General features: G+C 38.3%; 1 protein-coding gene across 1 annotated transcript in view; it reads left to right on the top strand.

Annotated features, from left to right (window-relative positions):
* LOC149580157 (sphere organelles protein-like protein) overlaps positions 1-26,955 on the top strand; it is a 228,577-nt gene that overhangs the window by 40,283 nt on the left and 161,339 nt on the right. Inside the window, exon 3 of the mRNA XM_089789771.1 lies at positions 17,954-18,238. Coding sequence (XP_089645897.1) covers positions 17,954-18,238 — 285 coding nt within the window. The remainder of the gene's footprint in view (positions 1-17,953; positions 18,239-26,955) is intronic.

Raw genomic sequence — 26,955 nt, forward strand, 5'->3', positions numbered from 1 at the left:
AACTCAGTTCCAGCCTCTGTCAAGGAAAGAAAAGAAGCAGAAAACTATTGCAGTGTTTGGCAACAAACTCAATTTTCGGACACTTGCTTATGGAGATTGTAGAACCCCAAGAGGAGGGAAAGTTTCACGAATTAACTCCTAATGATTTTTAGATCAAAATTGTTGACTTGGGAATTCCAGTGCATGACTCTATGGCCAACATCTGGAAATCAACTAATACAAAGATAGAAGATAAGCAAGACGAGTTATGGTCTAAGAAAGAGGCATTGAAACCCTCAAACAAAGAGTTGATAGATTACATTACGGCTGCACTTGGAAGCACACCTTCAAGCACATTTGATCCAAGTGCAGAGGAGAAGGAGAACCTATTGCTTAAGCTACATCATGAGAGGCAATTTGGTCAAATTGGCCATGCCTGGATAGATAACTCAAGGCCCAAGGTCCTCCCCTCATTGAGAACTTAGGAAATCTGTTGTTAGACGCAGATAGATTGAGAGTAGCAGTATCAAAGCACCAAGACTCAATGAAGAAGGAATCAAAAAGCTTAAAAAAGAAATTGACTTTGTTACAAGAGGTGATTGACATGAAGACCAACTTGGCTGTGAATCATATGATACTTAAATCCAGCCAAGAGCTATTGCTTCATTCGAAGCAATCTTTGATATAATAAATATGAGAGTTTAGTGAAGTCTGAGAATGAATTGTCTATGATTCAGTGAAAAAGGAAATGGATAAAATATTTGAATATTTAAAGGTCTTGCATACTGAATCTTATGTCTCCAATAACCATTAGCTGGTGGACGTTGGGCGAATGAAAACTAAGTTTCTGGCATTGATTGAAGAAACTTCTAATCCAACAAATTTCCAAGTGGCAAAGCTTCCAGAACTCAAAACATTGGACAGTGTCCTCAGGTGTACAATAGAGAAGCTCCAATTAAAGATTTCCAGACTGGAAGAACTGACAGAAATGCACGATTATTGGATGGTCAGAGTTGACAACATCCTTATCCCAAGTGTCATGGAACTAAAGAATGTAATCGGAGCAATGAAGGCCTACAGAGCTAAATCCATAATTCCGAAGAAGAACTAATGCTCTGTCAGAAGCGTTACATATACCCTCTCTGCTATATGACAAGTGTCTCTTCCCCCCCCCCCCTTCTCTCCCTTTTCTGATATTGTAGCCATATTTGGCATTCTCTTTATAGGTTTAGACTTTGTAACGGATGATAACTCAGTCAATCCTATTTTTAGCATTCATCTGTTCAGAGATACTTTGCAATATAATTATCAAATGTAACTGGCCATTTCTAAGAAGGCTTATCAATGTAACTTTTTGAAGAGTAAATAAGATCGGCAAAATTATTATGTGGCCAAACCCCTATAGTTGGGACTACTATGTGAGACTCTACGTTTGCATTTTAATCTTCTTGTTCATTTAATTCTTGCATAGTGCTTAGAATGAAATGTGATGTTAATGAAAGTTGTGAGATTGCAAATAAACTGGGTTTTGTTTCTTTCCTTTCAGTGGTTGTAAGCTTTACTTTCCTCATCTACAACATTTTCTCAATTCTTTTGTTCTTTGCAAGTTAGTTCTTATGCATTTCATTGCTGTGAGAGATGTCCGGGATTTGGTGAATGAAAGGGACCGAATAGGAAGCAATCTGAGTATTGTCAAATCTCAGTAACTAAGGCAATTTGGTGTTGTCTAGTTGACCATACTTTCTCTTCTTATGCAGTGTACATTGGTAGATAGTTTTGCATTGTTCTTTTTTTTAAAGCAAAAGTGGACGTGCCACTATATATATTATTATATAATAAGATAGAATAGATTGCATTTAGGTGTTAGATGAGCTTAATAGTGACTTGTATATATACAAATCTATGGTGGTTGTGAGTCATAATCTGAAATTGGCCTAGATTGGTTGAAGTGTTGGGCAATCTAGTTATACCTCTTCTGCTCTCTAGTTAAGAGCATACCCCTAAATTAGCTGATCTGCTAAAAACAATTTCTTTGCAAATCTTTGCACCACAAGGCAACTGTACCTTTCAATTCAGGGGTCTTTGATAGATTACTACATTGACCCATTCTATCGTTAACTATTTTGGTTTCCACCACACTGGGCACATTAAGAGTCAAGGTATGAACCAAATCCAAGGAAGACTAACTATTAGCCAACAATTTTTGGCGACTTTACTGGGGATACCTTCCAGAATCTAAATCACATCTTTCCCAGTATTGAAAGATAAAATCCTATGCTTATTCTTCATTTTCTAAGTTATCCTCAGTAAGTTTGTCTGTGGCTTCACTAGAATAACTTTGAATCCCATCCTTATTGGCACTCACACATTCGTCGAGTCATGCCTTTTGACCCATGAGGAAAAATGATGTTGCCTCATGAAGGTCAAATCCCAGTAATTTAGGCCAACCTTGGCTTTCAAGACGAACAAGAAGATATAACCAATCAGTTGAATACTCTTCCGTGGATAAATAGAAAATCCTTAGATGAGTATAGAAGAGTCAACTTTGCATTGGAAAGACAAGAGGCCATCGTTGAGTACTAGGAAGGTGTGTTGCAACAAAGAAGATTGAGACAAGCACATCAATTGTCAATAGAATTAGTTCACCCTAAATCCCAAGTATACCAAGAGAGTTCATGATCATGGACAAATTGATCTAGTATTTGAAGAACTCAGGAAAGCTGATTTTCCAATTTTACAAGATCCCCTGAGAAGAGGGAGAGCTTGCTCAAAGGACCTGGTGTTTCAAGGCATCCGTGGGGCTTTATTTCCACCACCCCGTCCTGCTTCTCGGAGACGTAGTTATTCCTCTTCCCCTCCTATCTTTCGCACACAAATTCCGTCATTGTGTAATGCTCTCACCTTACACTGAGTTGTAGCCCCAACTGCTATTACCTTCTAGCCAGTACTAGTTATTCTTCCTGCATCAATAGCTGTGCCTTGGGGTAATGCGAGGCAACATAATTGGTTCAATAAGCTTCAATCATTTAACAACTTGAAGCATTTCCTTGGACAGTGGGACCTTAATGCGAGGCAACATGATTGGTTCAATAAGCTTTAGTCATATGAGTTTGATATTCTTATATTAAGGCTACATAGATTGTAGTTGTTGATTTTTTCTCACAGAGGTGCCTCATTTGTGTGTTATTATAGAGATATTTGAGTATTGGAGACACTTGGTCATTGGGGAATATGCTAGGGATCAATGGGCATCTGGTATTGTTGATAACAATATTTAGGACAACAGGTATACTCTTGTAAATGAGCAGATCATTCACAAGGGGAGGATTTTATTCATCCCTGATCGAGTGTGATGTAGATATTGTTGTGGGCCTTTCATGATTCTCTATTGGCTGGACATCTCATGTTATTTAAGACCTATAGACAGATTCAAGAGAGATTCACATGGAAGGGTATAAGTCAAATGTTCAACAATATGTTAAAGAGTGCTATGTTTGTTCACTGAACGAACAAGAGCATACTTATCTAGCCTGTTTACTACAACTACTTCCCTTTCCTAATAGGAAGTGGGATTGTATGTTTATGGACTTTATTGTGGGCTTGTCGAAAGCCCAAGCCAAAGATTGCATCTTTGTAGTGGTCAATTGCCTCACCAAATATTGGCATTTGTTTCTTCTCACTGCATCATTTTTAGTGATAGATAGCTGAGTTATTCTTTCAAGAGGTTTTTAGGCTGCATGGTTTACCTCAAAGCATTGTGAGTGACCGTGATAGTTGATTTATGAGTCTTCTGGCAGGAGTTGTTCATATTGTGCAGGATCATGTTAGACTCCAAGCACTAGTTACCACCCTCAAAGTGATGGCAAAACAGAGATTGTTAATAAATGGGTGAAGGGTTATCTCTAGAACCATGTGTCAACACACCAACGAGGCTGGGTGAAGTGGATATACTTGTGCGAGTAGGGTACCCAGTGCAAGACACTTACTATAGGATAGTAAGGATGTTATGAGGACCTTGAGAGACAACATTCAAAAGGCTCAAAATCAACAGAAGCAGTATGCTGATCAGTGGTGGATTGCTTTCTCTTTCTAGGTAGGCGATATGGTTTATTTGATGGTGCAGCCTTACCCATAGTCATGTATCAGGAAAAGGGGAGCTGAGAAGCTCAAACCTCGCTACTATGGTCCCTTTTGTATGGTTAGACGTGTGGGTGATGTGGCCTATGAGCTTGATTTGCTAGAGGACAACAAAGTGCATAATGTCTTTCATGTATCATACCTCAAAAAGGCGTTAGGAAGATATGTTGTCCTATCTTCTATTTTACCCCCATTGGATGATGTGAGGGGGTTAGAGTTGATCCTTGAAGTTGAGACGATATTGGATACTAGCGAGAGGTGTTTGCGCTGGCAGATCATCAGAGAGTTTTTGGTGAAGTGGCAAGGTCTTCTAGATGAGGATGCCACTTGGGAGCTTGAGGATATTCTACAACATCTAGAATTGCGATTGCTTTTGAACAAGTAATTTTGAGCAGGGAGGATTGTAATGTCCCCGATTTAGCAGGTTCTAGTAGCTTGGCGATGTCAATTCATCATTGTGGCCCTTGTGAGCTGAAACTTAGATTTGAGGGTTTCAATTGGAGTGACTTGCTATTTCTAGAAAGTCACATGGGCAAGTTTCTACTTTTGGCAATGTAGGTGTGTTGCCTTGAGTGTGCTTCATCAATACTTCGATTGAGCTTCATTAATGAGTTGCATATTGCAAGCTATTTATTAAGTTTAACTTAATAACTTTAACAAGTTGCTTATTCTAAATTAATGGTGTAATGGTGAAGCGTTAGTAGTGAAAGGTGTGTCCAAGAAGCTATATTGCGTTTGTTTATGGAAGAAGCTTTGTGCTTAAAAATATTATAAAATGAACTCTTCTTGAAATGAATTCATACCTTTATTCACAATTTGTTTTCAATGAAAGTGGAGACCAAGGGTTTTGGCGTGAGCTTGAGGAAGTCTGAATTTTCTTCTAATCTGTTTGCACTCTCAATTGGCTCAAATTGCCAATGAATTGTGTACAATTTTTTGAGATATTATCTGCTACTCGATCACTGATTGAGAAGCATTGGACTGAGAACTAATAAATATATTGTCGTCATATCGTGGGTGAAGTGACAACCACACTTAGGCGGCTTGATGGTGCAAGAGATGCATAATATCTAATGCCGTTTGGGGGCATGTTACAAGGCTACAATTTATGTTTGATAACCTGTGTTCCTAGTATAGCAACATTTCAAGATCATTGTTGATAGTGATCCAATAAGGATTGCGGTTTGTGTTATGGTGGGCCTTGATTATACTCCAACATCTATTCATTGGCATTTAATGTTAATCTCCAAGAATAAGGTTCTATAATAAATTAAGTTTGCTGCATATATATATATATATATATATATTGCATTCTAAATTTTTAGATAATAAAAGATAGTAGTTAGGTGTTGTCAGGTAAATTGTGTTTTAGTAATAGTTATATGTTTCGGGAATAACTAACCATATGTTAGGAAGTCAGATATCGAATGCGTTATGATGTGACTGTTGCATCACAACCCTTGGAATATTATTTGTATAATTGTCTTGAATGAGAAAGATACTATTCAGTCTTATGCAATGTGATGTGATTTATTGGAGGCAAACATTAATGCAATGAGCAATCTGGTTTCCTGAAAAAAAAAAATGTATATTTGAGGCCGATTGCTCATTCCACCAATGCTCACCTCCAGTACATCAGATTACATTACATAAGATTGAATGATATCTTTCTCGTTCAAGACAAGTATACAAATAATAGTTGAAGGGTTGCAATTCAATTGGTGTGTTATAATGCCTTCGGTGATTGACTTCGTAACATATGATTTATTATTCCCAAACATATAACCATTCCCTAAACACAATTTACCTAACAACCCGCCCCACCAAAAAAAAAAAAACATTTCGCCTCTTGATGACAAAAAACAAATATACATGAGAAAAGACAAACTAAGATGAAGATGGAAAGGGCTGAGGGAGCATCTCAGGTAGTACTGATATTGAATTCAGTTGAGCTTTCAATTCATACACATGCTTAGTCAACACCTCCAAGTTCGCCTTTGCTTGCATCTGTGTCTCCGTTGTTTCCTTTAACATCACTACAATGCTCCTCAACTCGACTTCCTTCGCCATGCACTCCTATTGGGACTGGGTCAACTGAGGCCTAGTGGCCTCCAACTGTGCCCTTAGCTCTACACGCTCTCTCCCAAGTGGACTACTGGCTAACCATGTCACATTCTACTGCTGGTAGTTGGTTACTTGACTCCCGCTAGGTCTTCTTTGACTCCTCCCAAGCCCTCTCCACTGCAACCTTGTTGGCCACAGTCTGCCTTTGAGCATAGTAGGCTTCTCTGTATACCTATACTATCTCATGAGTGAGTGACTTGACTCTACTCTCTACTACTGACTCCTTAGTAGTCCAATCTTCTATTGTTTGTTGAGTCTTTGTCTCAAGCCGTTTGTGTGCCTCGAAATAGGTGGCAAATGGCACCAAACACCGGACTCATGAATGATAACATATCCCTCAATACTTGCCATATATCATCTAAGGCCCCAGCCTGCATGAAACCCACCGCCTCTTGGCCTTGTCTGACTATATTCGCGAAGTATGCCTCTATGCCCTCGCCAGGTGTGTCTCTAGAAGGCTCGGTAATTGGCTGTTGTGCACTGAGCACTATCTCTATGGCCTTCACCATAGCCTCAGAAGTCCCTTCTATAGGCCTCACATCCTTCTCTTCTGGCTGACAACTTTCCACATTAGGTGTGGGTGTAGCAACTACTATACATTCCCCTCCTAATTCCCCAACCTTGGGCTGAGGTATATCTCTCATGGGTGACTATCAAAAGCCCATGCATGGCTAGTGAGAGTTTGAATTGCCGTGTTAGGTAGGCAATCACACAGTCTAATGGGCGTGGCCCTCTAGGTACCTCTCCAACCATAGTCTTCTCCAATAGGCTTGGCCAACAGGGAAACATCCACGCTCTCCAAAGCATCTGAGCCAACAACCTCTAGTCTCTCTTGTGGCTCCACGTGTCTCACTAGCCTATTTTGCCGGTGTTTCCACAGGTATCTCCATAGCCTCTTCTGACATAACTCTTGGTGATGAGATGCGGGGCTCTACCTCCGCCTTCAGAATCACAAACACTATGTCTGATTTGAGAACATTTGCCTCAGGAACTGTAGGGGCTTCCTTAGTCACTATGCCTGTCACTAATATAGATGGAGCATATTAATGGGTTCTCTTACTTGGCAAAAAGTCGGAATGGAAGCAATGCAGGTAATGGGGATCAAGTGTGCGGTAGCAAGAAGGATAGGTTGTGCAAATAAGATGGGAGGCTCCACAACTACCTCAACCTCATCCTCTTCGTCAACTTGAGTATTATCCCCCTCTATGGCACTTTTATTGTCTGATGTGTTGAGGTGTCCATTGTGTATTTTTTTGATAGGATCCTGCATCCAACTCTTGCCTAGACCTCTTCCGTCTTGCAGCCACTTTTTGCCCTTTAGGTGTGTCAAGTGGCGCCATCACATGATGGGAGGCTCGCTTGGTGCTAAGGGTCCTAATTTGACCTCCCTTGATAGGATCTCCTAGGGAATTTTGGCTCAGTCATATACTTTGCCCCCCATTAAGTTATTTATAAGTGATATCTTTGGAAAAGAAATATTCGAAGCAGGCCTTGAACTTGTGAGCCTACTCATGACCACGTCCATGAGGCATTGCCAGTGCCCTTCCCTAACAAAAGACTTCTTCATTGCTCTACTTTGTGAAGACTTTTTGAGAGTCTTTTTCTACATTTGAGAGGTTGTCCTTGCATAGTAGTCATAAATAAAAATCTTATCCCTTTGAAGTCACTTTCCTTGCCTGCAGATTAATCTTTTGCCCCTTTTTAGGTAAGCCGAACACCCTTTGAAATTCAACGGTTGGGAATGAGGAGTGATGTAATCTTTGGAGGAAATTGGAGACTCTATCCAAATTTTTGTACTTTTGGTCTTGTTTTCTTTTTGCTTGTGTCAGTGCGACCTGCAACTTGCACGCCTATTGGTAATACCCGTGCATTCTGATTGGGAATCATAGTGTTGCTACTTGAACCTAGACTAGTCACCTGCAACCTTGCCTTCCAAGTAGGTTTGCCTACTAAATCCATAATCGTTTGTCCCCTTTGTCATTTTGCGTGGAAGAAAAATTGTAACGGCTTTGTGTTTCTGCTTCTTTTTTGTACTACTTCATTTCTTTGGAGGAAATAGGAAATTGGAGACTCCATTTGAGTTTTTGTACTTTTGGTCTTGTTTTCTTTTTGCTCGTGTCAGTGTGACTTGCAACTCGCACACATATTGGTAATACCAGTGCATTTTGATTGGGAATCATAATGTTGCTACTTGAACCTAGACTAGTCACCTGTAGCCTCGTTTTCCAAGTGGGTTTGCCTATTGAATCCATAATTGTTTGTCCCCTTTGTCGTTTTGTGTGGAAGAAAAATAGTTAGGGCTTTGTATTTCTGCTTCTTTTTTGTACAACTTTATTTGCTTCTCTTTTATTTCCCATTGTTGTATGACACTCTTTCCTCGCCTATTTCTTCTTGTTGTATGACATTCTTATTTTCCTCTAGTTTGTGCGTGCGTTTCTCTCTGATTACTAATGTCCTTGCTGTGTGGCTTTTCTTGTAAGCCTAACTGTCCTCCCTTCACTATACAGTTTTACCTTCATTCCTTGCCTATGCCTGCAGCCTTGTAGTCATCCCTAGCTTTGTGCATTTGGCATTCTTCATGCCTCTCTCACCATATGGTTTTACCTTCACTCCTTGTCTATGCCTGCAGCCTTGTAGTCACACCTAGCTTTGTGCATTTGGCATTCTTCATGCCTCTCTTTGTTTGGTTGCCTATTCCCTTATCCTGTGCTTGTTGAAATATTCCTCTTGTTGCTTGTGCGGTGCCCCACTTTTTTTTCCTTGATGTCATTCAATCCTTCATTCTCTACTAGCTCACTTCTCCAATGTCTTGTGATACTCACTTCTCCATTTTCCTTCGTCTTCAGAGTATTACCAACACTGATAGATGCTTTTATGTTCGACTGCACAGAGCTATTTCATTCCTGGATTGTATGGTATGTGTTTTTACACTACACGATTGCACAATTTATTGTCTAAATTTTTTAGTTTATTGTATGGTATTAGTTTTGTGGCTATATAGTTGTGTATTGGGTGACTGTATGGTGTTATTTCTTTCCTGAGACTTTTGCTTCCCTCGCCCGTACGGTACTTTGTGTTTTTTGTTGGTTCTACCTAATGATGTAAGGTGATATGTTTGTATGAGACCGCATGGGTTGATATGCTAATGAGTCCATACGGTATCCTTGTCCACTTAGAATGCTTTTCTCAATGCTCTTACCCGACGGTGTAATTGGGTTCATAACTTCGTACGACATATTTCATCCTTTGTCCATATGGTGTGGGGTTCCATGATAGGTTCCTGAACATTTATGTATAAATATATATATTTTATATTTATTTTACTTATTTTTTATTTTTAAAATTTTGGTTCAGGTCTAAATCATTTTGCCTTTCCAGGTGAGGGGTGTTTCTCTGGCACTCATGCCTCTCATGGTAGATCTTTAGTTTTGAGCCATTATCCGCTATCTTTCGTCCATCCAAAGTGCACAAATTAATCGCTCCCTTGGCTCTGACCTCCCATACACGAAATGGATGAGCTACTTTACCTTAAATATCCCTGGTTTGATCTCATTTTTGCCATTATATTTTGATGCCAGTTGATTTGGGGTGAATTGAACATGTTTGAGATGTTTGTCGTGCCATGCCTTCTGTTTTTGTTGGGCTACCTCCGTGGCCCATTGCACCATCAGTTTCTGTTTGTTCAACTTATTCAATTTGTATAATCTCTCCCGAAGGCTTTCCATATATCGCAAAGTCTATTTTCAATTGCTATTTGGAGGCTGGGGACCATAAACTCTACCGACATTATCGCTTCTTGTTCGAACATTAATTGAAATGGGGTGTGCCCCATTGTTACCTTATAAGATGTGCGGTATGCCCATAGCACTGACGGTAGCTTTTCCTCACAATTTGCTTACTCTACCCTGCATGACTTGTATATCACTGACAACAAGATCTTGTTTGTTGCCTCCACTTGCCATTGGCTTGTGGGTAGTATGGGCTCGACAGGGAATAATTTTTTAAATTCTGTTGTGAGCTGTTTGATGACATGATTGACAAAGTGACCTCCCTTGTCACTGATCAACTGTCATCCCCCCTTTTCAAATAATTAAAAATAATAATCTTTTCTAAGGCAGGCAGGCCCAAAAAGGTGAAGTTTCGGAAAAAGGGGATAATCTTTGGAGGCTAATGGACTAATAAATGAAAATTATTATTAAAATATGTTTTATTAACCCCTCTTTGACGTGAGTTAGGGTTATGCCCTCTTTAAAGGGGTTTGGAGGCATTTTGGGCTCATTCCAGAACTTGATTTTTGCGCATTGCTTTGTTGTTCTTCAGAGGCTGCCAAACCTGTGAAGAAGGAGACCCAAGAACGGGAGTTTGCAGGTTTCCAGGAAGGCTAAGGACGGGAGTTTGAAGCCATTCCATGTGCATGCTCATGCAGAGTTTGCCTTTGTGCTGAACAGTGCAGATTTGTGAGTTTTCGGGTGTATTTTTTGTAAGAGTTTGGTGTTTTCGGTTGAGTATTTCATATCAGTTTGGGTTGCTGCTGTATTGCAGACTTTTAGATGTTAAAATAGAGCTGAATATATGTATTTGGTCATGATTATACTTTTGTGATAGATTATTAGTGTTTTTGTGGTGTTTCGGGCTATTCTATGTTGTTTTCGAGAGCCCAATGAGCATTGTTTTTATCCTCCATTTGGGAGCTGTTGTGTAAATGTTATACAGATCTGAAAATGTCATTTTGTAAGTTGTTATGCTGCTGAAATTTCTATAAAAATGTCCACTTTCAGATTTACTAATAATATGTGAAGCTGTGAAGTTTTTGGCACTATTTGCGGCATACCTGATTTGGGGTTTATTGAGAAATTGGTGGATCTTTGAAAGATTGGTTGTTTGATCTTAAAGATCTAATTAGAGGCTTGAAATATCATATAAAATCAGAGGAAGGGACATTTCATCAACACATAGGAATGCCACAACATGTAATAATCTGCTCATAATTAAACTTCGTCGTACTTATGGCCTAGTTATTTGGCAATACTTGTGTCTCTACCCGCTTTGTTAGATTCTTTATTGCTACCACCACATATCGACATCTTCGAGCCCTACTTGCCTTCAAAGGTCCACGAAGTCTAAACCCCAATGCTCGAACAATTCCCGTGCTTGTGAGGGGTTGAGTTGCATGATATCTCTTTTTAAGGGTTTTCCCGCTTTTTGACATATATCACAACTAACCACCCACTCCCTAACGTCATTGTACAATGTAGGTCACCATAGCCCTGTGGGGACTTTTTGTGTCTTTGTATTGGGTCCCATATGTCCCCCTGTCAGACCCTCGTGGGCTTCTTGTAAGACACTTTACACTTCTTTCTCCATTACACACCTTTGCAGTACTTGGTCTGAGCCCATTTTATAGAGGATTCCATTGATCAATTTAAAGGTTCTGCTCCTTCGTACTAGTTTATGTTGCTCAACTCATGGCATCTCTCTTGGAAACTGGGAAGCTGACAAATATTCTCCAATACTTTTGTACTGCTCCTAGAGAATAGTAATGCGAAATAGGTGTACATATCGAAAGTCATTATTTATTCCCTTCAACGACTCCCTGTGATTTAATACAAGAGAGTTGGGTCTGCGATGACATGACTTTTCCTATGCCGCACAATAATGGTGAAGGTGAATTCTTGAAGTAGCAACAATCATTTGCTCATCCTCCCTTGTATGATGGGTTTATTTACCAGGTACATTAGTGCTTGGTGGTTCAATGTAAAATGTGAACGGTGTTGGCAACATATAGTGTCAGAACTTCTGTACTTCATGGACCATTCAGAGGGCTTCCTTTTCTGTTGTGCTATAGTTCCTCTTGACTCTCTACACAAGTTTACTGGCAAAATAGATAGGATGGTCCAGGCTGTGATCACTCGTCTGTGCTAGAGTTGCACCTATTGCAAATTTTGAAGCATCCACATGTACATGGAATTCGTTATGCCAGTTGGAATATGCCAAGATTGGTGCTCCCAGTAGTCTAGTCTTCAATTCACCAAAGGAAGTATCTTGCTCTGTACCCCAAGTAGAGGGTTCCTCTTTTTGTGTCAGCCTTTGAGGGGGTAGGATACTTGGATAAAATTCTCTATAGACTGTTTGTAATAGTTGATGTGCCCCAAGAAGGATTTTCTCTGGTTACAATAGTGGGGGCATGAACTTGACTACCATGCATACCTTGATAGGATCGGTCTTTAATCCCATCTTACATATGATGTGCTTCAAAAGCTTGCCCTGTGGGACCATAAATTTGCACTTCTTTAGATTGAGTGTTAATCTTGTGCACCTTTCCATACATTCTTTGAGCGGTACCAAGTGGGTGTCTTGCCCACTGGAGATAGACCAATCAGCAAGGAAAGCTCAGAGTATCCCCATGAACATTTTATCAAAAATGTGTAGAATTATTCTTTGGAACGTAGCAGGTGCATTGCATAGACTGAAGGTTATTCGGTTATATGCGTACACCTTGTCCTCGGCCACGAACGTGGTTTTCAACTTATCTTCCTCTAAATTGAAATCTAGTTATACCTCGAGAATCCGTGTAGGAATGAATACATCTCATGTCCTGCCACTTCCTCAAATATTTTGTCTGTAAACAGAAAAGGGAAAGGATCCTTTATGGTGACAGCGTTCAGGCATTTGAAGTCCACACAAATTCGGATCTAGTTTTCCTCCTTTTTTAAAGATGTTACTATGGGTGATACCCATTCATTGGTCTATACTTTGAAGATAATCATTGCTTCCAGAATGCATAGAATTTTTTCGTTTACCTTGACCGCATAATATTTGTTCATTCTATATGGCCTAATCCGTATAGGTATGGCTCTAGGTACCAAAGGTATGCAATGTATGCACAACTTTGGTGGTACTTCCTTAAGGTTCTTGTAAGTCTAGGCAAACACGTCCTCATATTCCATGAATATTTTTAACGTTGCAGCCTTCAATACCAGATTCTAGTTGTCCCCTACCAATATGTTGCGTGGCTTTTTCTCATCCTCGAGGTTGGCAATTTGTAGGGATGGTTCTTCATACTTGATTGGTTTTTGAACGTCAAGTTTGTGGGCTGGGCTCTCATTCACATGGGCCTTTTCTTCTCTGTATTCTCCTTACTCTGGTGGGAAAACCTACTTCTTTGACCCTTGTTCTATTTCTTCTACCCCCAACATGTAACTGTGGAAAAGTTCATAGCCTTTTGTTTGCAATGGAAGAGTCTGTTGATTGAATATACATCATCCTCCAAACATTCCTTGAGTTCCCGTACACCTTTAGGTTCCACTCGTTTCCTACCCTCATCTATTCCATTATGCTCCCCATCAGACATAAACTCTAAAGATGATGCAATTTCTTTGCTTAACATTTGTGTACGAAGGTCAATGATAAACTTATTTCCTCCACTTTCCATGGATAGGGTATTCTTCTTCCAATTATGATATACCTTTGTTGTCACAAGCCACCTCCTACCCATAATGAATTCATGTCCTTTCTTCTTGAGTGGGATCATGAAGAAGTACAACACAAACGGTTGTGTTCTGATGGTAACTCGTTGGGCTATCAGTGTCCCTAGGGGTTTTATCCCTTGTTGGTCTGCACCCAATAGATTGAAGGTCGGAGGCCACAGAGTAGGCTTGCCAAGTTTCTTCCATGTCTCCTTCGGAAGGACGTTTACCCCTGACCTGCCATTGCCTATGGTATCTATGAGAATTGTTTCCAAAATGCCCATTTCAACGACTGTCGGGTATTGGCCATATTCACCACCAATAGCATGGGGTCTATTCCCGACCCACTCAGGATGTATGTTGGTTGCATGGTTGTTGGACAGTGTTGCATTGTGAAGCGATGCTAGGCTGTGAGGACAAATATTTAATAATGTCATCTTCAAGTGTGGCATGGTATGAACAAGGTCCAAAATTTTGGCCGCTACCTCCATTTGCAACATCTGTTGTATTATGTTGTTTTTTGCTTTTGTCCACCCAAAGTGCTTGCTGCCATGTGTATGTTCTTCCTTACTTCATGGCCTTTTCTATTTCTTTCTTTGCCCCCCCATATCCTCTGCTTCTCAGTATGGGGATCAAGAAATACTACTTGTTTCACTTGGTTCCGCGTGACAACAATTACCTTTTCTTCTTTGATGTTGAGAAGGTTCATGCCAGGCTTTGGGTAGTTAGCATCTTCGTGATCTCTAGGGCCACACCATCGACACAACTTTTGTGGTGTGTCGCTCTTTGTGCAGTCTGGGGCAAAGTGGCTCCACTAGCCATGCACATGACACTGGATCATTGGCCATCCCTTTGAATTGTATTGTATTTGGCTTCTGTTACCGTTAACTCCTCTCCTTCCACGCCGGTTGTTTAAGAACCTGCCAGATGATGCATTATCATTTGTTTGTAGCTTAGGGTTGGCTACCCTGGAGGTAGACAGTTGCCCTTGGATGAAGAACGCCTCTTGGCTTCTTGTCTTCATATTGTATGGGCTTTCCTTAGTGGAATGACCCATTATTGGTAGATGTCGCAAAATGATTTCTTTGGGCATGACCCCTTTGTGTGGCCATTCTCCTTGCTTTTCGTGCACCACATCTCTCCATCAGTTTGTCACGTACTCCTCTTCATCGTTTCAAAACTCCATTCGTCCTCACTGCTGCTCTCGTCCAATGATTCATCGCTTTTGGATGAGGACTTACTTTTCTTCTTCTTCTTTGACATCTTATTTTCACTTTCTGAATTCATGGCCCTGTTGCAAGCATCCGCGTACGACGTAGGTCATACTATTTTCATCTTCTTCCTTGGGGAGGTGTTCAATTCCTGAACAAACCATCTTTTCTTTAGTTCCTCGGCGGATTGAGTTGCCATCCTCCCCAACAATTCCTTTAGCCTTCGATTATAGGCTCTTACTATTTCTTTCTTTTCTTGCTTTGAGCTATATATTATATCAACTGCTCCATTGTCATCTTGAAGCAGTCTGAGTTTTGCTTGGAATTCTTTCCTTAGATCATCCCACGAACTTATATTTACCTTGTCCATGTCGGAGTACCAATCCACGATCAGTCCTCAAAGGGTCTCTAGGAACTGAAGGACCCACTCATCTTTATCTGAAACTTCGTTTGTCGTCCAAATAGTTTCGTAGGTCTGACAATATCTCACAGGATCCTCCTTCCTATTGCTAGTGATCTTCAGTAGTTTTTGTTTCTGAGACATGTTTCCTCCAATTGCTTGTTGTTAACCGATTTGATTGGAGCTTTACTGGTTGTTTCCTCCCATTGGTTGTGTTCTCGAACTGGTTGGGTTGGATCTCGATGGGTGTTTTTGACCACTGTGTGTTGTCCCACCAACACTCCTAGCCCTGTTGTCCTCTCTTCCCTCTCTTCTCCCCCTTCCCTTCGGTCACTTTGGCTTTGGGTTTCCTCCATCCGTGGTGTACGAGATAGGTTTATTAACTGCTCTTGTTTTCTCAAATCAAGTTTAGCCTTTGTCATGTCTCTTCCAATGCCTTCTCGCTACTTCTTACCCGGTGTTCTAGCGAACCATGGTGTTCCCCTTCAGTTGCTGCACCTCCCATAACAACCCTGTGATCACCTTCTGTGACACCTTTGTGGTCCCCTTTGAGCAAGCCTTTGGCCGGTTGTCATTTGGCAAGTTGCCTTAACCTGCATCGGCATTCTACTTGTGCAAGAATCAATGCTTCATGTGGTGTGGCTTGCAAGGCATCCAATTTGTCCTTATTCTAATCTTTATTTAATACGTTGGGCATAAATTCTCTAACAACACATCATGTATAATTAGAACATTTATATATTCATATCTTCGTACAACACTTCAACTATGTGACCTTTTATAAGAGATTCACAGTGACCTTTTTATTCTCCCTTCTTGAGGGTTTACAGTTCATGGGTTCGAGTCTCGCCGAGTTCCATAGCATTCTTCTCCCTCCCAATGGTTATTCTTAGCAAAATTTCGCAGGATCTGCTGGCGGTGTTGTTCCCGCTCAATTTCCTTCCTTTGGTTTGTCTATTGAGCGATGCTTACGCTAGCAAAAGGGGTAGTTGATCCAACAATTTATTTACAATTGATCAAAATGTTTGTTGGGGGCATTGGGGTCTTGTTTTATAACCCTTTTCCTAGGTCCTTTGAGAGGTTGGGGAGGCCTTCTTTCAACCATAGCAAACAACTGAAAATCCTTTTTTCTTTTTCTTTAGTTGGGCACTAAAATATGTAACTTCATTATGATTAAAGTAATCAATCATTTTTCCAAAATCAGTTGGATTTATATTCACCAATTTTTCTTCAATGCGAAACATATCAGTAATATCTGCATCTTTATGATCTTTCTCTAAATTTTCACATATCTCTGTTGGTTTTTAACATCAATATATCTTCTTTTGAGATTGGGACTCAAGGCTTTACCAATAATACCTCTAACTTGCTCCAACTTGCATTTTCATACTCTTTTCCTTTCTTCCGTTGAGGCTTTCCAATTTATTTATTCACTATGCTTCTTAGAGCCTTTTCTGTTAAAGAATTTCTGATCAGAATGTTCCTATGTACAAAACAATTTCCATCAAAGTTTGACAATCTTTCATTTGTAGATCCTATGCAAGAAAAAAAATCAGTCCTCAAACAAATAGATTAGATAATCTAGTTAAACAAATATCAATCCAGCAATAGTTTATCCTTGTTCCAAAATTGCTAACTTTGAAACTATTCGAAACTAGACCCAAAAGATAACTCAAAAACAAAACAGAAGAAATAAAGAGGGAAAAGATAGTGTGCCGAATTCATATTTATATTTGGGAGTTTCTATTATGGGCTTAAAGGTTAGGTTTAGTTTCAATTGTTCAGCTTGCAGCAGTGTTTTGTAGTTTATAGAAAGGAAGATAAACATGCCAAGATACATTGGACTCAAGAGTGCTAAAGGTGGAAATCATAAGAAGATTCATTAATCAATCATTACTGTGATCAAGGTTGGTGGGTTCATCTACATGTTTGGCTGACTATATGTATTTACAAGGCATTCCGCTTTGTGTCACCTTGTGGCCAACTGAAATCATCTCAATGAGAGGGAACTGATAAATATACTCATTAGAGAGCATTAAGAAGTGGGTGTTTGATATTTTATTGCAATATTCTTTGAGTTCTATAAATTGCACATTGTAATCAAATGGTTGAGGTCTCACAAAGCCCATTGCAGCAGGTTTCAACATGTATATGATTGAGAATTATAAAGGTTATGTCATTGTTTGTTGTTTCGTTGAGTTTCCACTATGTAATTGAGAGTTATTTCATTTTTCTGTGTGGCTGGACACGTCTTAATTGAATCTGCTGTCCATTGCTGCATCATTAATTATGGGTTGTTTCTATTGAAAAGATCAGGGTAGAAGTCCTAGTTCTCACAATGATAGATATCAATTATCATGGAGTTGTTCCGTCTTTGAAGAGTATTCTACGATGTAATCCTATCTTGATTGTTCTTCTATATCTATTCTGAACTGTACTCTATAATAGGAATATTGGCCAATTATGTAGCTTATTTCTCTTTTGTTGTTGCAATAGCTCTGTAAAGTGGATATTGGAGTATTGCTTGTTAATTTTTTAAAATTTGGGGTTGACTGCTTTTGTTGTCAGTTGGGTTCACTTAAAAGAATGAATTCAAAATTTCTAACAAACTGTACATATCTTTTCATTCTCTACAGTGTGAATAAGAAAAGTGACACGTCTGAAAAAAGGATTTCAGTCTGTGAGGAGGCCAGCCCAAAAGACTCACAAACTTTTGGAGAAAGAGTTGAAGGACATAACGGTGTCAAGCTGCTTGCAATTGATGAGTTTGAGGAAGCGGCTGGAGGATATCAAAGTGAGTATGAAGACAATGGAATTAACTCCAAAGATGATGCTGATATGATTCATATGGGAAAACATTCAAATCAAAAGGAAATCTCAAAGAAGAAGAGGAAACAATCAGAGCTTGTCAGACACTCAAAGTATGCGCTGCTATTGGAAAGCATTTTCATTCCTTTTTCCTGTGCCGGAGAACCACATTGTATCATTATTTTATGTGCATGTTTTGTTCAAGAAAGGAATTTCATTTTCATGGTCTGAATATAAACGTGTATATTAATCTTGATTTTATTTAGAGTTGTTATATCTCCATCTATAATTGTGTAGCTGGATACTTTGTTATCATTTTCAATTCTGCTTGAATGCAATTGTTTCTCCTATGGCTATTGATTATATTTGGGTAGGTTTTCTATTATTAATTGTGTTTTCCTATGTTTGCATGACAAATCTTTAGATAATTGCAATGACCCATCAATGTAGCATTTGATTTAAAGGTTTTTTGAAAACCCAGACTTCTAATCGTAGCTAGAATATCATTTAAAAAAATATTACTCTCATATGTGCACTTTAATTAGAATGTGTTCTTTTGAAGTGGAGTATAAATAGTTAAAGCATAGTTCTGTGAGAGGGCGAAATCAAAACAGAAGTGGTGGCATCTATCTGCAGTACGTTGATTATAAAGAAAGAAGAAATTTCTGAAAGTGGTGTCATAATCTAGAGAGAAATTTTATTGATGTTATGTGGTGAGTGAGAAACACATTTCTGCTTGTTTCTGCATCAATGGTCTCCATCGCAACTTTTCTGGAAAGAGTAAACTTGGAGAATATTTCAGATCACCATAGCTTGATTCATATCTACTTTCCAACCAATGATTTTGTGAATCCAATATCTTTATAGCTTCACTTGGCTGAATTGAGCAACTAATTTTTGTGGACCAATGCACATCTAAGAATGTTGGTTGACCTCAAGTTTTCTTGAATGAAGTAGATTATCATCTTTTTGAGAAGGGAATAGTTGTAAGTTGGAATAGTCCATTTCAAATACTAGGCAGATCCTACAGGAAATCACTTATTTAATTCCTTCTACAATGGTTTATGAATCAAATTATATTGGTTTATTTTGCTTTCTTTAGGAAATCAAGACTCAAGAATCTCTCTTCAGTTTTCCTTGACCTTCTTTGAATTGCTTTGTGGTTCTTCAAAGGTTGATATAACTTTTTCATTTGATAATTTTTATACAAAAAGTTGAAGTGGACATGTATGCATGTGTGCATAAATAGATAGATCGGAAAATACTGTTACAAGTTGCATCTGACAGAGTACAATCTACCTTCAATGGCCACATAATTGTTCAATTGAAAAATGCTGCCTAGAATCAAAAGATAATATTATGGCAAGCTTTAGTGCCATGGAATGCTCAAGTGCTAAAGAGAACTATAGGTGGATATTTATTGATTCTGGTTGCTTTTGTATTTTCTCGAGAGAGGCTTAACAGAGCTGCTACTCAAACATATATATAGTAGCTAAGAAGCCCCTGCTTTGGTGCTCAATGATGGCAAAAATCATGGGACTGAAGGGCTTTGGTGGTAGCGTGAAGAATTCAATGTTTTCTGGTGTTTTACATTATTTTTGGAGACGGTTTTGATCTATTTTGTCAAAAGATAACAGTAGATCTGATTATGGAAAGCTATATGCCATGGAAAGCACAAGTGCTAAAGAGAACTATATGTGAATATTTATTGATTTTGGTTGCTTTTGTGTTTTACCAAGAAAGGTGTAACAGAGCTGCTACTCAAACATACATATAGTAGCTAAGAAGTCTCTGCTTTGGTGTTCAATGATGGCAAAAATCGTGGGACTTATTCAGCATAATATGTTTTTGTTTCACCACGTGATGAAGCTCTTTGCCAGTAGTATGAGGGTTTCTATGTTTTCTGGTGTTTTGCATTATTTTTTCCCAAAGCTTCATGGTCAGTTTTCTCTAGATTTCTTTCTTTCTTTTTTTTCTTTGATTGATGACTGCTTTTGACTAGAGCTTGTAGGAGTATGGCCACAATGGAGGGTTCCATCACCAAGAACATGCCTTGGTATTATTACCTCATTGGTGAAATTCAAATCATGATTGGAGTATTAACACTGTGTTGCAACTGCCGTTGTATTGTAGGATCAACTCCAATTTTCTCTAGATTTCTCATGAGGTTTTAATACTTTTGCACAAAACAAAGATTTTTGCCCATTTTTGCACAAGATCATGTGTAATTTGGGAATCGCATTGAGGGTTGGATGATTTTCCACAAAGTTGTGGTGGTCTTTGTCTTACAACAACATTTTTGATGATTTTTGGATAAAATTGTGGTTTCCTGCACAACTTGTTTTGGGTTGCCCCTAGGTTTTCTAGGGCGAACAACGTTCTTTTGCAGAAATTTTTGACAATTTGTTTGCAAAGTTGTGGGTATTTCTGCTTTTGATGATTCTTGACAAAATCATTGTTTTTTAAAATTGTGATTTTTTTGACGCTGATCTCAATGTCTCTAGCAAAGGGAGGGATAGCTTCTTTACCAATCTTATGTTGGAAGGCACTTAGCTTGTTCTTGGTCATATGAGCAAGTTATATAGAAAATGATTTGCTGATCAGAAGTCTAACTAGGGAGGGTCTCAGCAGTAGGTTCATGTTGCAAAACATTCTGAAGAGGAGTCATCCTTCAATAAATTCATGGCCAAATGACCTGCAGATTATGTCAAGTCTTTTGTACGGTAGTTAGTAGAATGACCACCAAGGGAGGGTATTAAAGTAATATTATAATATTTAGTATAATGAATAATCGTTATGCAGAGACCGAGACTTTATTTTCTGTTGCCCCATCTATTATGAGATCTAGGGGAGGTTCCACTATTTGTTCACAGAGTGCTGGTCCCTTTGTCTCGCACTCTACCTTTAGGAGACCTTGCGGCTTCCTGACCACACCCTACGGCTCTAGTTTCCCTCGACATTGACCCTTGCACAGCTCATCACTTCCTTCGTCACTCTCGTGGTTCCTGCTCAGAGGTCGAAGCGGTCTCTCTATATCGGCTTGAGCTGCAAAAGATCTGTGAGACCCCACAGAGATCACAATCGATAATGCCTCCCTACTTCTAACAGGCCTCAGAGGCGGCATTCCAGAGTGCCTTCTCGTCCTAGAGCACACCTTTCCATTCTAGACTACTTCTCGCATGTGAGGACTTCGTAGTTCTTTGTTTGTTTGTTATGTTGTTTTACTCATGCTCTTTTCGCAGACACCGTTTGGTACTCCCTTCCTTGCTAGCATTTGCCCTTTGTACTGTTCCCAATCCCTTAGACCCTTGTTGGTCTCTTGTTGGACATTAATAAATTTATCTTATCTTATGCAGGTAACTTTCTCTAAGTTAGTTTTTAGTATTTTTCTGTTCTTTTAAGTTTATTTAGTTTAGTAACTTTCTATTCTGTCTTTAGTTCTTGATTGTTAGCATAATGAAAAGAGGCCTCTTGCAATTGCTTATTTAATGAGTATTCGTCCCTTTGTTTAATATTGAATATCAATTGATGATCATTTAATATTGTTTAAATATCTTGGTGGCTTAAAATGTATACCTTTTTGGATTTGATCATTTCATTGTGAAGTCATCCTTGCATTCTCTTTGGCATATTTGTTTGAATCTCAAAATATTCAATAAAGGTCAGATCTGGACGGATGACAAGGCCTAAGTTCATATATTTAGTGTGACATCTGGCCACTTCCTTCACAAGCTCGCTATTGGAGATTGGTGCAGGAGGACCTAGGGTTTGACAAATGAACCCTTGAACTTTTGGCTTGTAATGACCTTAGCTAGGTCATGTGATGAATAAGGACTAAGGATAGGTCCATTAGGTGTGTTTGAGAAGGCTAGGAAGGATGTGGAAGTTATTTGCTCGCCTTGGGCAAAATGTTGTCAAAGTATTGGCCAAAAGTTGCCAAATAAGCCAGAATGGACATAGTGGGTGAAAATGCTCCAAAATGCTTGGGATGAAGTAAATTGGTGTCATGCTTAGGGCATGATGATTTGTCATTCTACAACATTAGGAGTGAAGTTTGTGAAGAAAAGGGGAAATTGTCAAAGTTGTCAAAATGTAGTCATGACAACATTTGCAATTTTTGCAAAGTTGCATGACAACATTTTGGATCGAAAACAATTAGGGACCAAAACCAACTGTTGGATCATGGTGAGGAAGCATATATAGGGCTTACTAAATCATTATATAGGGTCTGGTTGAATTTTTTGAAGTTGTACAATAGCAAACAATGAACATTTGTTGGTATACTTATCATAGTGACCTTGCAAGTGGTGCAACTTGTGCCCAATGGATTGAAACTTTGGTTTTTGCAAGTCTATAGATAGTTAGATTTACTATGTATTGATATTAATAGAAAATTTCTGGAGACGAAAACTTGTAGGGATTTGATGGAGGAGTTGGATGCAAACATGGATCTTTGAAGTGGTAGATTTGCGATGGAGTTTGCATTGGAGTGATATTGTAAGTCTGCATATATAAGACAAATTTGTAAGAATTTATTGTTTTTGGAATAAAGAACAAGCTGGAGTGAAGAATTTGATATCGCTGAATTTTATATGCTTAGTGAGAAATTTTGGAAATAAGCACAAATATGTTAATACAATTCTAACCAATGATGCTTTTGGTCTATGCCATTTGATTAACAATTTGTAGAAACAAATTAATATTGGTATTGGTGCATAAGGTTAATCTTTAGATTATGAACCAATGAAATGGAGATGATATTTATTGTGGTGACAAATTAATAACGTTTGTTGCATTACTTTATTGGGCTATTGTTATATATAATTGATATTATTGAGCACCTTAAGTATTCGAAAGAAAAGATTTGGAGAAATTGTGGGTCCCTTATTTCAAACAAAAACACATTTGAATTGACAGTTTATTTAATATATATAATGCATATGATACATATATAATAATTTTTCATTGGGATGCTTTTCATAAGAATCCTGTCTATAGTCAAGTGAAATATTTGATCATAATATGTTCCCAATTTGAAGTCGTCGTGAATATCTTCCTTGTATGGTGGAGAATACTTCCTATATTTGTTGATTCAAGATTTGGAAAGTTCAATGAACTTTATTTAAGTTCAATTTTAATACTTTTTGAGGAAATATTTTAGATTTGTTATTATTATTGGGCCTTCATCTTCCAGGTGCCACATATAGTTAGAGGGTCCAACTAATACTATACGAATGTGAAACTACTCACAAGTTTACAGGAAGATGGCCCTAGTATTAGTGAAATATTCCACTTAAAATTTATCGGATTTACATACACAATTATCAATTAGAAACACAAAACAATTTTGAGTTTATTTACAAAATCTTAAATTGCTTAGACTTGCTGAAAACACTTGTTAAATCTATAGCCCAGATACTAAAGATGAAAACAGCAATAAAGAAACCATAAAAGAGATATAATCACCACCAGAAGATATCTTGGGAAAATCCTTCGAGAATGAAGGGGAAAACCAAACCACACAACAAAAATAATTATTTTGATCATAAAAATATGAATTCAAGTGTACAATGCCTATCGTTAGATGCGATATATATAACTTAAGGAGAGACTCTTCACATTCCAACCCAAGGTCTCACTAATTTTCCAAAACATGACTCTTTGTTACAATTACAACTCTTAGTAATTCCATGCTTAACGCATGTTTTATGACACATCATTATACTTAATATTACAATTTAATCATAAATGTTCTTTTCAGCTGAAGGTGACTATAATAGTAATAGCATCCATATTTCTAGAGATGAAGATCTCTATCGCAGCTACAATCTGCAACACTCCCTCTTAGCTAGAGAGAGATCTTTAGTTGATCAATCATAGAAGGCTGCACCAAAATGTCAATAATAGAATCATTCAACAATTACTCATAATCATGGAATCATTCAACATGATAGATTTGTAACTATTACTCAAAATCATGGAATTACTCAACATGAAAAATCAAAAACAACTTTTATCACAGACTCACTCAACACGATGCTGACATGGAATCTCTCAACATGTCAAGTTAGTGAGGTTTACAACCAGCATTTTATCACAAACTCCATATTTCTAGATTTGATGATATCAATTGCGGCTACAATCTTCAACACTCCCTCTTAGATAGAGAGAGATCTTTAGTTGATCAATCACAAAAGCATACAACCAAAATGTCAATGATAGAATCATTCAACAATTACTCATAATCATGGAATCATTCAACATGATAGATTTGTAACTATTACTCAAAATCATGGAATCACTCAAGATGAAAAATCACAAACAACTTTTATCACAGACTCACTCAACGTGATACTGACATGGAATCTCTCAACATGACAAGTTAGCGAGGTTCAAAACCAGTATTTTATCCGAGACTCTCAACATGATACAGTCGTGGACTCTCGCAACATGACTTCAAGCTCCCATCATGGAATCTATCAACGTGATGTCATCATGGACTCTCAACATGATGTTCACTTCCAGAGTGAAAGAGTTATCAGGTTGACCTTATAACTTTCATGAATAAGAACTCATAATCAGCAAGAAATGCAATCACAACTAAGACTGGTTTCCATCAAGAGTCTCACAACCTATTGTGAGGTTTCCACACCATCACCCCAAAATTTTTTTGGGGACCCCCTTTTTTGATCGCCTAGGCAATAGTTTTTGAAGTTGTCCAAAAGTTTTTTTTTGAGTTTTGAAAATTTTGAGCCTTGGACACCTTCAGGCCAGTGGGAGAAACTTAGCTTATTTTCACCCGGTTTTTTTTTCTTAACTTGATTTTCCGGAGCCACCAATTATATCCTTAGGCCGAACAAATTTCAAAGTTAATTCCAACTTGGCAGGATAAAATTGTAAATTTTGTACTTAGATGTTTTCTTGGAAAATTTGGATATAATTGTGTAAATTTGGATAACTTTCAAAAAATGAAAGTTTTTTGTTAAATCTGGTCTTTTGGAAAATCTTCAATTTTTGGTGAAGAGAGATTAATTTTGTGATGCTGAAATCAAATTGCAAAATTAATTTTTAGGCTCTAAGAGAAATGATTTATTTGTGTTAAAATGCCAAAATTGCTTAGCTAAATCGATTAGAATTAAAATTGCAAAATTTGGCTTTAAGTGGATTAAAATTGCCTTGAAAACTTTTTAGTCTTTAATGAAATTAGTAATTTAATATTGAAAAGTGGCTTTTGGCTAGCGAAAATCCAATTTAATGACGTATTAATTACTAAATCTTCATTAAATGGAAACATTTAATATCTCCAAGGCATTATTTATTTTCTTTTTGCAATTTTGGTCCAACTGACAATTTTAGATATTAAATTTTTCATTTTGGCAAAGTTAATATTTAGCTAGGTATTTAATTGTGGGCAATAATTATGCATTAATTATTTTTTTTCTTCCTCCCAGGGTCCAAGTCGGCCAGCTGGGGAAGGCATGTTGAGTTGGGTATAAGAGGAAACTTTTTCCTCTTCTTTCCTCACTTCTCATCTTCTCCTCTTTGGTGTTTGGTGATTTTTTGCAAGGGCAGTCTTCTCTTGTTTTGGGCGAATTTTTTTTGGAGCAATGCTCCATTGTTGGGTGATTTTTCTTGGAAGTGCAGATTTCTCCTTCATAAGCAATTTTCCTTGGGCAGATTGGCTCTTTCTTTTGGGTGATTTTTGTTGGAAGGCAGATTTTCATGGTGTTAGGCAATTTTTTGCAAATTCTGATTTTTGTTAAAGGAGCTGTGATTTCTGCCCTAAATTGGGCGATTTTATTTGGGAAATTATTGAGATCAAGGTTTGAATTTTTGTGGACAAATGGTGGATAGTTTCAAGTGTTTAAATTTATGATTTGCAAGAGGGTTTGAAATTCTCAAGGTCTGATCCTAAATTCCAAAAGAGTCAAGATCCGGCTATTGGTAGAGGTGACTTTTAATCATTTAGAGTTGAAAGGGGTCCTTAAGCTGACTTCCTTCTTTTGTTCTAGTCTAAAGATTGCCTCCCTTGGTTCTGCTAGTCTAATTGTCCCCCACTTTACCATCTCGTAATAGGGCAACAAGATGGAGGATGTTAGTACAAGCGAGAATCTTAAGGGGACAAACACTAAGAAAGACAGAGGATATGATGCCCAAAACACCTTTCTTCTCGAAAATGAAGTGAATAATTGACACCAATATCGGTATAGTAGACATGATACAGGTAAAGGACAAACTAAAGGAAGGACAATTCCCCTTGGCAAAGAAGAGATACAGAAAGCAGTTGCACATCACAGCCCGGGCGTCGACACTTCCATTTCAACCATGATGAGCGACGTTGGGATGGTGCTTGATTTTGAAGACATCAGAGAAGAGGATATCAATGAGACGAGACTTGGATCAAGATTGGATGAGCTAGGAAAGGTTGCTATCAAGAAGAAACATTTGAACACCCTTTTCTCCCTAAATGCTTTCATTGGATTTGCAAAGGAGTATGAGAAAGATCATGAGAAGACACTACAAGCAGCAAACAGTATGATGAAATCGGTGGAGCTCAAGATAAAGCACACACGTTGTCCTCCTATAGAGGAAGTCAATGAAAGGCTAGCTAGGTTCATTGCCTTAGCTAAAAGAACGAAAGAAAAAGGGAGAGTCGTATTAGAAGATCATTTAATGTAAGCCCGAGTGGCAATTTCTCTTTCTTCTAGAATAGGACAAGTGTCTATTTCTGATTGGCCACCATTTTGGTGCCTTCTCATTGGTTGCTACTTTTACACTTTTTTCATTGGTCCATTGACGAGGTGGCGTCTTCTCATTGGCCGATCGGGTG

The sequence above is a fragment of the Cupressus sempervirens genome, chromosome 1 (assembly GCF_028749045.1).
Source record: "Cupressus sempervirens isolate cs-2001-9-10 chromosome 1, ASM2874904v1, whole genome shotgun sequence".
Lineage (NCBI taxonomy): Eukaryota > Viridiplantae > Streptophyta > Pinopsida > Cupressales > Cupressaceae > Cupressus > Cupressus sempervirens.